This window comes from Bufo bufo, chromosome 7, assembly GCF_905171765.1.
Source record: "Bufo bufo chromosome 7, aBufBuf1.1, whole genome shotgun sequence".
Classification (NCBI taxonomy): domain Eukaryota; kingdom Metazoa; phylum Chordata; class Amphibia; order Anura; family Bufonidae; genus Bufo; species Bufo bufo.
In genome coordinates, this window is record NC_053395.1 from 10,224,778 (window position 1) to 10,239,146 (window position 14,369).

Consider the following 14,369-nt stretch of genomic DNA (forward strand, 5'->3'; position numbering starts at 1 on the left):
GGGCGTGGCCTCAGTGACAGGGCCACACCCCCGGTTATTATATCACATGGAAGGGGATTTCCACGGCGTCCATTGCTATAATGACTCAGATGAATCATAAGTGAAAGTAATGACAGGAAGACGCCTCCAATAAACAGGACTTTAACCCTTAACTGTACGTGGCTCCACATGGAACCTGGTGTCTGAGGGGCCACATAAGCAGCACTACAGGGGCCCCGGTCCAAACTGTGCGCAGGGGCCCCCCCGAGATTCCAGCTCCCCCCTGTTAGGTTGTATTCAGACATAAAACTGTGTTTCTGCCGCGGTTTTGGAAGCAGTCGCGGTTCTTGGGCCACGCCCACGCGGTGCATCAGATCTGACGCCTAATCCGCAGTAGGACCGCTCTGATTTACACGAGGATTTTGTTGCGGATTTGCCTGAGATTATAAGAGGTGAAATCCTCGCTGAAGACGACGCATTGTTTTTCTCAAAGATTTCAAATCGAAAACGGAGAAATGAGCGGCTGTGAGGAAAGCTCGGATCCCATTGGACTCCGCGGAACGCGGTTTGCAGGCGGACTCCGGCACTGAATAAGTGCAAAAGTCCATGGAAAAATGCCCCGTGTGGATCGGCGCCGCCATGCTGCCAGCGGTTACAACAGGGTTTTTAATGTTTTTATACAGTTTTTTTTTTTACATTAAAGTCAATAAGCAACAAAAAAAAAAAACACTAAAACCAAAATATAAAAGTAAATGACTCCAGACACGTCCCTTTAATATTCCTGCGTAATTATCTATTCCGTCATCCCTGCACCTCTTCCACTGTGGCGCCGGTTACAGCGACAAATCGCACCGTGTGACCAGCGTTTATCATCAAGGACCCATTTACGGGAAATGGACGGCACATGCGCACTGCGCGCGGCTGTAACCTGCGAGACTCACCTCCTCCTGGTAACAGATGACGCGTCGGATTCTAATATCGTGATTGGACGAGCCGAGATAGTTTATATCTCAGCCCGGGGGATCGCAACTCAGAAAGCGCTGAAGAGAAGGAGAGCGAGGATGTGGATCCCGGGGAGGACGAGCGCTGGGGCCCTGCTGCTGCTCGGTGTGGCCCTGACCCTGGCCGAGATAAGTGAGTGTTATCAGAAGTTATACAAGTGGATGTGAGGTGATAGTGTCGCAGGTATAAGTGATATTGTCGCAGGTGTGAGGTGATATTGTCGCAGGTATAAGTGATATTGTCACAGGTGTGAGGTGTAATTGTCGCAGGAACTTTTTTTTTAGAACTTTTCCTGTAGCTATAGATTAATGTACAAGAGGATGACAACCCCCATCCTCTTCTGTAATAAACCTCCGCTCCTCTACTTTCACTTTCAGCTCTGAGCCTCATTTGGGCAGAAATGGGGGGGGGTCCTGTCACAGATTAGTGGCCCCCACCCCAGTCCTGACCTGGAGGTGGAGTTGGCCCCTGCTACAATGTAATGCACTTATTAACCCCTTCAGGACCTTGTGCTTTTTGGCCGTGACTCTTGCCTTTTATATTTTTCTGTTGCTGGGCGGCGGTTTTCTTTTTTTAACTCTTAAGGACCTTGCGATTTTCCGTCAGTGTTTTGTTTTTCCGGTCACATAGCGGTACGAGGGCTTGTTTATTGTCTCGCTGTTCTCGTCAGTACGATTCCGGTGATACCACATTTATTTATATATATAATGTTTTAGTACTTGAAGAAAAACTTTTTTCCAGCTCTGCGCGCGGATCGGGGCGGGGGCTCATTTTTTGCGGGATGATCTGTACTTTTCAGTGATATCACTTTGAAGTGTGTGTGAGTTTTTTTTTTTGTCTATTGTTTATTCTGATTTTGGGGAATAGGGGGGGGGGGGATTTGAAATTTTACACTTTCAAAGACATTTTCCCTTTTATTAAATTTTTTATTTTTTTTAATCCCTTTCCTGACTGGGCCTAAAAAAGCCCCGAATGTCCAGGCAAATTTTTTTTTGTGATATTTTTTTATTTTTTTTTGCGCTTTTCCCTCTGTATTCAGGGTTTGTATTTGCAGCGAGGACGGCGAATTATCGGTTCCTTCGATACCAGATTTATATTTTTTCTTATGTTTTTAAAACTTTTAAGAAATATAAAAACTTTTATAAAGACATCCCTTTGTGTCGGCAGAACCCCTGTATTTTTTTTCAGCGGTGGGCGTGTTTTTATGGGGCGAGAGGCAATTATTGGCACCGGCCGTGTTCACCGCGCGGGATAAACACCAGGATAATGAAATATTCCGGACAGGAGCAGAGACAACGAGTCTTTATAACATGTTATTAAACTTCTCTTACATAGTGGAAGGGGCAGGGCCCAAAGCTGCACAGAGGATTTCAGGAGAGGAGTGTGCTGATCTTGTGGAGGAGTTCACAGGATGAGAGTTACATGGTGGAAGGAGCAGGGCCCCAGCAGCACAGAGGGTTTCAGGAGAGGAGTGTGCTGATCCTGTGGGGGTTACAGGGCGAGTTACATAGTGGAAGGAGCAGGGTCCATAGCAGCACAGAGGATTTCAGGAGAGGAGTGTGCTGATCCTGTGGAGGTCACATAGTGGAATAAGCAGGGTCCCAGCAGCACAGAGGATTTCAGGAGAGGAGTGTGCTGATCCTGTGGAGGTTACAGGGCGAGTTACATAGTGGAAGAAGCAGAGTCCATAGCAGCACAGAGGATTTCAGGAGAGGAGTGAGCTGATCCTGTGGAGGTCACAGGATAAGAGTTACATAGTGGAAGGAGCAGGGCCCCAGCAGCACAGAGGGTTTCAGGAGAGGAATGAGCTGATTCTGTGGAGGTGACAGGATGAGAGTTACATAGTGGAAGGAGCAGGGTCCATAGCAGCACAGAGGATTTCAGGAGAGGAGTGTGCTGATCCTGTGGAGGTCACATAGTGGAATAAGCAGGGTCCCAGCAGCACAGAGGATTTCAGGAGAGGAGTGTGCTGATCCTGTGGAGGTCACATAGTGGAAGGAGCAGGGTCCTCCCAGCAGCACAGAGGATTTCAGGAGAGCAGTGTGCTGATCCTGTGGAGGTCACAGGATAAGAGTTACATAGTGGAAGGAGCAGGGCCCCAGCAGCACAGAGGGTTTCAGGAGAGGAATGAGCTGATCCTGTGGAGGTGACAGGATGAGAGTTACATAGTGGAAGGAACAGGGTCCATAGCAGCACAGAGGGTTTAAGGAGAGGAGTGAGCTGATCCTGTGGAGGTTACAGGGTGAGTTACATAGTGGAAGGATCAGGGTCCATAGCAGCACAGAGGATTTCAGGAGAGGAGTGTGCTGATCCTGTGGAGGTCACGTAGTGGAAGGAGCAGGGTCCCAGCAGCACAGAGGATTTCAGGAGAGGAGTATGCGGATCTTGTGGAGGTCACAAGATGAGAGTTACTTAGTGAAAGGAGCAGGATCCCAGCAGCACAGAGGATTTCGGCACAGAAGTGTTCTGATCTTGTAGAGTTCTTAGTGGAAGGAGTAGGATCTCCAGCAGCACAGAGGATTTCAGGAGAGGATTGTGTTATTTCACCTTCTGTTTTTGTTTCCCCAGAATCCCCGACAGTGAACGTCTACACGGCGACCCCGGTGGAGTACGGGAAGAAGAACACGCTCATCTGCCATTGCAGCGGTTTCCACCCCCCTCGTATCGACATGCGCCTGAAGAAGGACGGGCAGGACATGGCGGACTGTCAGGAGAGCGACCTGGCCTTCGAACAAGACTGGACGTACTACCGCAGCAAGCACGCCGAGTTCACCCCCAAGGAGGGCGAGGTGTATGAGTGCGAGGTGAAGCACGACGAGGGGAAGCCGCAGACCTACCGGCTCGGTACGTCACCGCCAATCTGTGCCTCCTCTGTCCCCATGACAACACTTCTGGCCTTCAGCCTCGTTATTCACATCAATGGGGGGGCACAGGGGTTAATCGTCCTAAATAATTTTGGGTTTCGAGGTTGTGACTGGGGGGGGGGGTCAGGGACAGAAACGCGGCCTCCTGGTTTTTAATGTTTTTGTATTTTCTCTTTTTCAGAAACCTTCTGATTCGCTTTGAAGGTGAGTGACACAAAACGACCAAAAATCCAGTGCGGTCACCGAAACCCGTCACTCTGGGGTTGTCACCAAGTCCTGAGTGTCAGACTCCTCCCCTTTCCCAGTATCCGGCATCATCCGACCGTGCTCCCCTGACTGGTCGCGGTGGGCCCCTGTTTTGTGCGCAGGGCCCCCCTTTAACGCCTGGTTACATTGTCTTCTCTGTTCTTCACTTTAGAGCCGGGGAGTCGCCTTCAGTCCTCCACGATTGCGCTTTTATTGCCGTTCCTTCTGCCGCAGATCAGCCGCTGACCCCCCCTCCTCCCGGATCCTCCAGCAGCACACAGCTATCGATGGGTTAATGCTTGCGCTTGGGGCCTGAAGTGCGATTTCCCCCCGACAATTATAATGATAAACTCTCTTTTTTTATAATTTATAGTAAGGCGGTGGTCATGTGACCGCGTCTGTCTCCTGCCGTGTATTAATTCCGCCGGGTGATTGATGTGTGACCTCTGCTGACCCCATAGAGCTGCCTGCGTTCTTACCACAATCAGTACATGGTCATGTAGCAGAGCTGAGTGTGTCGTTCTGCACAACCCTAAGTGGCATCTTGTTTGTGTAAGGTGTTGCATAGGACTGCAGGGAGTGTCCGCGACGTTGTCCGTGGTGCAGAGTGACTCATCCAGCTCTGCTACATCTGTATGCACCTCTGCAATGTTAAGTTTGTGCCCCCTCCTCTATACATTACTGCATATAATCAGAGTTCACTCTAAGGGGGGGTCTTTTCTACCCAGATTTCCTCTCCCCCCTGTATGTACCGGTGCAGGACCCAGATTTTCCTGTGGGAAGAAGAGAGTTAACGACTCCGCTGTGTGCAGATGTGGGTGCTACTCTAGCGTGCGGTGCACCGCTGCCTCTCCCCGGGGACCCCTGAGCTGTGAGGAGGTGAAGCCCCCGGTCTGCCGCCGGGAAGGACGAGCACATGTCCGGTGACAGTCTGCCCGGGTGTGGTCGCCACCCGCTGCCACCCCCTGGACTCTAGGCCATCTCTTGTGACCTGGCCCTTTACACCTTCATCCAGGAGTCCATGCGTGGAGCCGGCAGTGGATGGCACGTTGTAGTAGCACCCAGGAGTGTGGAGCGTACGGCCGGGTGTGCGTGTAGTAAAGAGATGCATCCAAGAGCGCGGGAAAACGCTTTGTGTCATCTTATAGCGTCCATAGGATAACCTCAGCCGTAGAAAGGGGCGGTGCCTGTCCGTGGTGTGGGTGGTGCCTGTCCATTGTGTGGGCGGTGCTTGTCTGGGATGGGTGGGCGGAGCCTGTCTGAGGTGGGTGGGCGGAGCACGTTCTGTCTTCAGTACATACAGTTTCATTGTACTTTTATTACCAATAAAACCTCTTCTACACCCAGAGTCGCCATCAGTGTTTTGTGACCTCTATTTGCGCCGTTCCCTGGAGAAGACGCTGACGAGACGTCGCCCGCCCCGGAAGGAAGCCGTGAAACGCGTCTGCCAGGCCTGATCTGTATTTTATCACTGGAATTTCATCATCAAAACCAGTTAATCCGGGCGGCAGCCTGTGCCTCGTCATAGCGGAACGCGGCCAAGTAACTTGTCATAGTGCTCCAGTCACCACCAGAGCTGCAACCACATGAAGTCTTGTACTGCTGCCCGGCATATGGCGGCTGGGTGCTGACTGCAGCGTTACAGGAGATGTCGGAGAACCGCTGTAACCGTAGGACGTCGATCTGCACCTCTGAAGTTTGAATGCAGCTTGCCCTGAATACTGTGTGGAGTTTTCTGCTCTGTGTGAATGGGGTTTAGACTGCAGTACGCCTCGTGCGCTCCGATACCGTCCGCGCGCATCCCGCACCGTCTGTGGACCCGAATGTAGAAACGCCTGTTCTTGTCCGCAAAACAGACAAGTCTAGGACGGGTTGTATAATTTTCAGAATGGATGCAGTTTTTTACAGGGCTCTGTAGAAATAAGGCCTCATGCACACGAGCGTTGTTGTGATCCGTTCCGTTTTTGTTTCCGTGTGTCTTCCTTTATTTTTGGAGGATCACCAGAAGGTAAAAAAAAGTCTGACAGGTTTGCTTGCAAATGATAGAGATAAAACGGACGCGGATGACAATCTTGTGTGCCTCCGTGTTTTTTAGCAGTCCCATTGACTTGAATGGGTCCGCGAACCGTTTTCCACGTAAATAGGACAGGTTATATATATATTTTTTTTGACGGACTGGAACCACTGACGCGGATGGCAAACGGTGCTTTAGCCGAGTTTTCAACGGACCCATTGAAAATCAATGGGTCCGCAAAAAATTATAAAAAAACGCGCAATGGACACAGAATAAAACAACGGTCGTGTGCATGAGGCTTAAGTCTGCAAAAAATGCGGACCCAATACATGGTCATGTGCATGAGCCTTCAAAGGGTTATCTGCGCCAGGATCCCATGTGGCCGCCACTTCTGTACATGATCCCAGCCTGGGGTTAGAACCCACAGCGCATGTGCCTGGATCTCCCGCGAGCACTTTCATTACGGGCCCAGTGTACGGCGTGTGATCCCGGAAGCGGCAGACGCACGGGATCACTGTGCACCTCAGGTAACCCCCCCTCATGGCTGTGCTGACATCTAGTGGTCAGTGTGAAAAACTGCAGAATAATAGGAGTGTACAGCACCACCTGGTGGCAAAACTGGTATGACATTTAACAGGAGTGTGTCAAACTGCTACCACTGAGATAGGGAGAGTAGTTTCTGCTATGCTGGTGGTTATACTGCCGGCAGAACACATTTCATACCCTCGCGTTGTATATAACTGTGTCCTGGGACGGTGTTCAGGTTGAGCGCTGCTTCCTTTGGTGTCTCTGCTTCTAAGGGCTCTTTCACACCTGCGTTATTGTCTTCCGGCATAGAGTTCCATCGTCGGGGCTCTATGCCGGAAGAATACTGATCAGGATTATCCCAATGCATTCTGAATGGAGAGAAATCCGTTCAGGATGCATCAGGATGTCTTCAGTTCCGGACCGGAACGTTTTTTGGCCGGAGAAAATACCGCAGCATGCTGCGCTTTCTGCTCCGGCCAAAAATCCAGAACACTTGCCTCAAGGCCGGATCCGGAATTAATGCCCATTGAAAGGCATTAATCCGGATCCGGCCTTAAGCTAAACGTCGTTTCGGCGCATTACCGGATCCGACGTTTAGCTTTTTCTGAATGGTTACCATGGCTGCCGGGACGCTAGAGTCCTGTTTGCCATGGTAAGTGTAGCGGGGAGCGGGAGAGCAGTATACTTACCGTCCGTGCAGCTCCCGGGTCGCTCCAGAGTGACGTCAGGGCGCCCCAAGCGCATGGATCATGTGATGGCATGGATCACGTCATCCATGCGCATGGGGCGCTCTGACGTCATTCTGGAGCGCCCCGGGAGCCGCACGGACTGTAAGTATACTGCTCCCCCGCTCCCCGCTCCTACTATGGCAACCAGGACTTTAATAGCGTCCTGGCTGCCATAGTAACACTGAACGCATTTGGAAGACGGTTCTGTCTTCAAATGCTTTCAGTACACTTGCGTTTTTCCGGATCCGGAGTGTAATTCCGGCAAGTGGAGTGCACGCCGGATCCGGACAACGCAAGTGTGAAAGAGGCCTTACCCCGTACAATACTGTCCTATAGAGAAATGAATGCAGCAGTATGTGAGCCCTGAGTGTACCTCGCCCTCCAAGACCCCCAGCCTGTGTCTTCTAGTGTATACCACACCGTAGTATACCAGCCATTGTGCCCACAATCTGTGCCCCCTTACTGTACCTGCCATTGTGCCCACAATCTGTGCCCCCCTTACTGTACCTGCCATAGTGCCTGCAATCTGTGCCCCCCTTACTGTACCAGCCATAGTGCCTGCAATCTGTGCCCCCCTTACTGTACCAGCCATAGTGCCTGCAATCTGTGCCCCCCTTACTGTACCTGCCATTGTGCCCACAATCTGTGCCCCCCTTACTGTACCTGCCATAGTGCCTGCAATCTGTGCCCCCCTTACTGTACCAGCCATAGTGCCTGCAATCTGTGCCCCCCTTACTGTACCAGCCATAGTGCCTGCAATCTGTGCCCCCCTTACTGTACCAGCCATAGTGCCTGCAATCTGTGCCCCCCCTTACTGTACCAGGCATAGTGCCTGCAATCTGTGCCCCCCTTACTGTACCTGCCATAGTGCCTGCAATCTGTGCCCCCCTTACTGTGCCAGCCATAGTGCCTGCAATCTGTGCCCCCCTTACTGTACCAGCCATAGTGCCTGCAATCTGTGCCCCCCTTACTGTACCAGCCATAGTGCCTGCAATCTGTGCCCCCCTTACTGTACCAGGCATAGTGCCTGCAATCTGTGCCCCCCTTACTGTACCAGCCACAGTGCCTGCAATCTGTGCCCCCCTTACTGTACCAGCCACAGTGCCTGCAATCTGTGCCCCCCCTTATTGTACCAGCCATAGTGCCTGCAATCTGTGCCCCCATTACTGTGCCTGCAATCTGTGCCCCCCTTACTGTACCAGCAATCTGTGCCCCCCTTACTGTACCTGCCACAGTGCCTGCAATCTGTGCCCCTCTTACTGTACCAGCCACAGTGCCTGCAATCTGTGCCCCTCTTACTGTACCAGCCATAGTGCCTGCAATCTGTGCCCCTCTTACTGTACCTGCCATAGTGCCTGCAATCTGTGCCCCCTTACTGTACCAGCCACAGTGCCTGCAATCTGTGCCCCCCTTAATGTACCTGCCATAGTGCCTGCAATCTGTGCCCCCCTTACTGTACCAGGCATAGTGCCTGCAATCTGTGCCCTCCTTACTGTACCTGCCATAGTGCCTGCAATCTGTGCCCCCCTTACTGTACATGCCATAGTGCCTGCAATCTGTGCCCCCCTTACTGTACCAGCCATAGTGCCTGCAATCTGTGCCCTCCTTACTGTACCTGCCATAGTGGCTGCAATCTGTGCCCCCCTTACTGTACCAGGCATAGTGCCTGCAATCTGTGCCCCCTTACTGTACCAGCCATAGTGCCTGCCATCTGTGCCCCCTTACTGTACCAGCCATAGTGCCTGCCATCTGTGCCCCCTTACTGTACCAGCCATAGTGCCTGCAATCTGTGCCCCCCTTACTGTACCTGCCATCTGTGCCCTCTTACTGTACCTGCCATAGTGCCTGCCATCTGTGCCCTCTTACTGTACCTGCCATAGTACCTGCAATCTGTGCTACCCTTACTGTACCAGCCATAGTGCCTTCAATCTGTGCCCCTTTTACTGTACCAGCCACAGTGCCTGCAATCTGTGCCCCCCTTACTGTACCTACCATAGTACCTGCAATCTGTGCCCCCTTACTGTACCTGCCATAGTGCCTTCAATCTGTGCCCCTTTTACTGTACCAGCCACAGTGCCTGCAATCTGTGCCCCCCTTACTGTACCAGCCATAGTGCCTGCAATCTGTGCCCCCCCTTATTGTACCAGCCATAGTGCATGCAATCTGTGCCCCCCTTACTGTACCAGCAATCTGTGCCCCCCTTACTGTACCTGCCACAGTGCCTGCAATCTGTGCCCCTCTTACTGTGCCTGCCATAGTGCCTGCAATCTGTGCCCCTCTTACTGTACCTGCCATAGTGCCTGCAATCTGTGCCCCCCTTACTGTACCAGCCATAGTGCCTGCAATCTGTGCCCCCCTTACTCTACCAGCCACAGTGCCTGCAATCTGTGCCCCCCTTACTGTACCAGCCACAGTGCCTGCAATCTGTGCCCCCCTTAATGTACCTGCCACAGTGCCTGCAATCTGTGCCCTGCCCCCATTACTGTACCTGCCTTAGTGCCTGCAATCTGTGCCCCTCTTACTGTACCTGCCACAGTGCCTGCAATCTGTGCCCCCCTTACTGTACCAGCCATAGTGCCTTCCATCTGTGCCCCCCTTACTGTACCAGCCATAGTGCCTGCAAACTGTGCCCCCCTTACTGTACCAGCCATAGTGCCTGCAATCTGTGCCCCTCTTACTGTACCTGCCATAGTGCCTGCAATCTGTGCCCCCTTACTGCACCTGCCATAGTGCTGCAATCTGTGCCCCCCTTACATTACCAGCCACAGTGCCTGCAATCTGTGCCCTCCTTACTGTACCAGCCATAGTGCCTGCAATCTGTGCCCCCCTTACTGTACATGCCATAGTGCCTGCAATCTGTGCCCCCCTTACTGTACATGCCATAGTGCCTGCAATCTGTGCCCCCCTTACTGTACATGCCATAGTGCCTGCAATCTGTGCCCCCCTTACTGTACCAGGCATAGTGCCTGCAATCTATGCCCCCCTTACTGTAACAGCCATAGTGCCTGCCATCTGTGCCCCCTTACTGTACCAGCCATAGTGCCTGCAATCTGTGCCCCCCTTACTGTACCTGCCATAGTGCCTGCCATCTGTGCCCTCTTACTGTACCTGCCATAGTGCCTGCAATCTGTGCCCCCCTTACTGTGCCAGCCATAGTGCCTGCAATCTGTGCCCCCCTTACTGTACCAGCCATAGTGCCTGCAATCTGTGCCCCCCTTACTGTGCCTGCAATCTGTGCCCCCCTTACTGTACCAGCCACAGTGCCTGCAATCTGTGCCCCCCTTAATGTACCAGCCACAGTGCCTGCAATCTGTGCCCCCCTTACTGTACCAGCCATAGTGCCTGCAATCTGTGCCCCCTTACTGTACCTGCCATAGTACCTGCAATCTGTGCCCCCCTTACTGTGCCTGCCATAGTACCTGCAATCTGTGCCACCCTTACTGTACCAGCCATAGTGCCTTCAATCTGTGCCCCCCGTACTGTACCTACCATAGTACCTGCAATCTGTGCCCCCTTACTGTACCTGCCATAGTGCCTTCAATCTGTGCCCCTTTTACTGTACCAGCCACAGTGCCTGCAATCTGTGCCCCCCTTACTGTACCAGCCATAGTGCCTGCAATCTGTGCCCCCCCTTATTGTACCAGCCATAGTGCATGCAATCTGTGCCCCCATTACTGTACCAGCAATCTGTGCCCCCCTTACTGTACCTGCCACAGTGCCTGCAATCTGTGCCCCTCTTACTGTACCTGCCACAGTGCCTGCAATCAGTGCCCCCCTTAATGTACCTGCCATAGTACCTGCAATCTGTGCCCCTCTTACTGTACCTGCCATAGTGCCTGCAGTCTGTGCCCCCTTACTGTACCAGCCACAGTGCCTGCAATCTGTGCCCCCCTTAATGTACCTGCCACAGTGCCTGCAATCTGTGCCCCCATTACTGTACCTGCCTTAGCGCCTGCAATCTGTGCCCCTCTTACTGTACCTGCCACAGTGCCTGCAATCTGTGCCCCCCTTACTGTACCAGCCATAGTGCCTGCAATCTGTGCCCCCCTTACTGTACCAGCCATAGTGCCTGCAATCTGTGCCCCTCTTACTGTACCAGGCATAGTGCCTGCAATCTGTGCCCCCTTACTGCACCTGCCGTAGTGCCTGCAATCTGTGCCCCCCTTACTGTACCAGGCATAGTGCCTGCAATCTGTGCCCCTCTTACTGTACCTGCCATAGTGCCTGCAATCTGTGCCCCCCTTACTGTACCAGCCATAGTGCCTGCAATCTGTGCCCCCCTTACTGTACCAGCCATAGTGCCTGCAATCTGTGCCCTCCTTACTGTACCTGCCATAGTGCCTGCAATCTGTGCCCCTCTTACTGTACCTGCCGTAGTGCCTGCAATCTGTGCCCCCTTACTGCACCTGCCATAGTGCCTGCAATCTGTGCCCCCCTTACTGTACCAGGCATAGTGCCTGCAATCTGTGCCCCCCTTACTGTACCAGGCATAGTGCCTGCAATCTGTGCCCTCCTTACTGTACCTGCCATAGTGCCTGCAATCTGTGCCCCCCTTACTGTACCAGCCATAGTGCCTGCAATCTGTGCCCTCCTTACTGTACCTGCCATAGTGCCTGCAATCTGTGCCCCCCTTACTGTACCTGCCGTAGTGCCTGCAATCTGTGCCCCCTTACTGCACCTGCCATAGTGCCTGCAATCTGTGCCCCCCTTACTGTACCAGGCATAGTGCCTGCAATCTGTGCCCTCCTTACTGTACCTGCCATAGTGCCTGCAATCTGTGCCCCCCTTACTGTACATGCCATAGTGCCTGCAATCTGTGCCCCCCTTACTGTACCAGGCATAGTGCCTGCAATCTGTGCCCCCCTTACTGTAACAGCCATAGTGCCTGCCATCTGTGCCCCCTTACTGTACCAGCCATAGTGCCTGCCATCTGTGCCCCCTTACTGTACCAGCCATAGTGCCTGCCATCTGTGCCCCCTTACTGTACCAGCCATAGTGCCTGCCATCTGTGCCCCCTTACTGTACCAGCCATAGTGCCTGCCATCTGTGCCCCCTTACTGTACCAGCCATAGTGCCTGCCATCTGTGCCCCCCTTACTGTACCAGGCATAGTGCCTGCAATCTGTGCCCTCCTTACTGTACCTGCCATAGTGCCTGCAATCTGTGCCCCCCTTACTGTACCAGCCATAGTGCCTGCAATCTGTGCCCTCCTTACTGTACCTGCCATAGTGCCTGCAATCTGTGCCCCCCTTACTGTACCTGCCGTAGTGCCTGCAATCTGTGCCCCCTTACTGCACCTGCCATAGTGCCTGCAATCTGTGCCCCCCTTACTGTACCAGGCATAGTGCCTGCAATCTGTGCCCTCCTTACTGTACCTGCCATAGTGCCTGCAATCTGTGCCCCCCTTACTGTACATGCCATAGTGCCTGCAATCTGTGCCCCCCTTACTGTACCAGGCATAGTGCCTGCAATCTGTGCCCCCCTTACTGTAACAGCCATAGTGCCTGCCATCTGTGCCCCCTTACTGTACCAGCCATAGTGCCTGCCATCTGTGCCCCCTTACTGTACCAGCCATAGTGCCTGCCATCTGTGCCCCCTTACTGTACCAGCCATAGTGCCTGCCATCTGTGCCCCCTTACTGTACCAGCCATAGTGCCTGCCATCTGTGCCCCCTTACTGTACCAGCCATAGTGCCTGCCATCTGTGCCCCCCTTACTGTACCTGCCATAGTGCCTGCCATCTGTGCCCCCTTACTGTACCAGCCATAGTGCCTGCAATCTGTGCCCCCCTTACTGTAACAGCCATAGTACCTGCAATCTGTGCCCCCCTTACTGTAACAGCCATAGTGCCTGCAATCTGTGCCCCCCTTACTGTACCTGCCATAGTGCCTGCCATCTGTGCCCCCTTACTGTACCAGCCATAGTGCCTGCAATCTGTGCCCCCTTACTGTACCAGCCATAGTGCCTGCAATCTGTGCCCCCTTACTGTACCAGCCATAGTGCCTGCAATCTGTGCCCCCTTACTGTACCAGCCATAGTGCCTGCAATCTGTGCCCCCCTTACTGTACCAGCCACAGTGCCTGCAATCTGTGCCCCCCTTACTGTGCCAGCCATAGTGCCTTCAATCTGTGCCCCCCGTACTGTACCTGCCATAGTGCCTGCAATCTGTGCCCCCCTTACTGTACCAGGCATAGTGCCTGCAATCTGTGCCCCCCTTACTGTACCAGCCACAGTGCCTGCAATCTGTGCCCCCCTTACTGTGCCTGCCATAGTACCTGCAATCTGTGCCCCCCTTACTGTACCTGCCATAGTGCCTGCAATCTGTGCCCCCTTACTGTACCAGCCACAGTGCCTGCAATCTGTGCCCCTCTTACTGTACCTGCCATAGTGCCTGCAATCTGTGCCCCCCTTACTGTACCAGGCATAGTGCCTGCATTCTGTGCCCCCCTTACTGTACCAGCCACAGTGCCTGCAATCTGTGCCCTCCTTACTGTACCAGCCATAGTGCCTGCAATCTGTGCCCCCTTACTGTACCAGCCATAGTGCCTGCAATCTGTGCCCCCTTACTGTACCAGCCATAGTGCCTGCAATCTGTGCCCCCTTACTGTACCAGCCATAGTGCCTGCAATCTGTGCCCCCCTTACTGTACCAGCCACAGTGCCTGCAATCTGTGCCCCCCTTACTGTGCCAGCCATAGTGCCTTCAATCTGTGCCCCCCGTACTGTACCTGCCATAGTGCCTGCAATCTGTGCCCCCCTTACTGTACCAGGCATAGTGCCTGCAATCTGTGCCCCCCTTACTGTACCAGCCACAGTGCCTGCAATCTGTGCCCCCCTTACTGTGCCTGCCATAGTACCTGCAATCTGTGCCCCCCTTACTGTACCTGCCATAGTGCCTGCAATCTGTGCCCCCTTACTGTACCAGCCACAGTGCCTGCAATCTGTGCCCCTCTTACTGTACCTGCCATAGTGCCTGCAATCTGTGCCCCCCTTACTGTACCAGGCATTTTA

General features: G+C 53.3%; 1 protein-coding gene across 1 annotated transcript; it reads left to right on the forward strand.

Annotated features, from left to right (window-relative positions):
* Positions 1-978: 978 nt before the first annotated feature.
* B2M (beta-2-microglobulin) lies at positions 979-4,446 on the forward strand. Its single transcript, XM_040441849.1, has 4 exons — positions 979-1,113; positions 3,550-3,825; positions 4,027-4,049; positions 4,264-4,446. Exons 1-3 carry the CDS (start codon positions 1,041-1,043, stop codon positions 4,035-4,037), a joined length of 360 nt encoding a protein of 119 aa, XP_040297783.1. The 5' UTR covers positions 979-1,040; the 3' UTR covers positions 4,038-4,049; positions 4,264-4,446.
* Positions 4,447-14,369: the final 9,923 nt, after the last annotated feature.

Excerpts from the sequence above, each read along its gene's own strand:
- B2M (XM_040441849.1), top strand. The coding sequence starts at position 1,041 with ATGTGGATCCCGGGGAGGACGAGCGCTGGGGCCCTGCTGCTGCTCGGT. Across the intron at positions 1,114-3,549 it reads CCTGACCCTGGCCGAGATAA|AATCCCCGACAGTGAACGTC; the intron begins GTGAGTGTTATC and ends TTGTTTCCCCAG.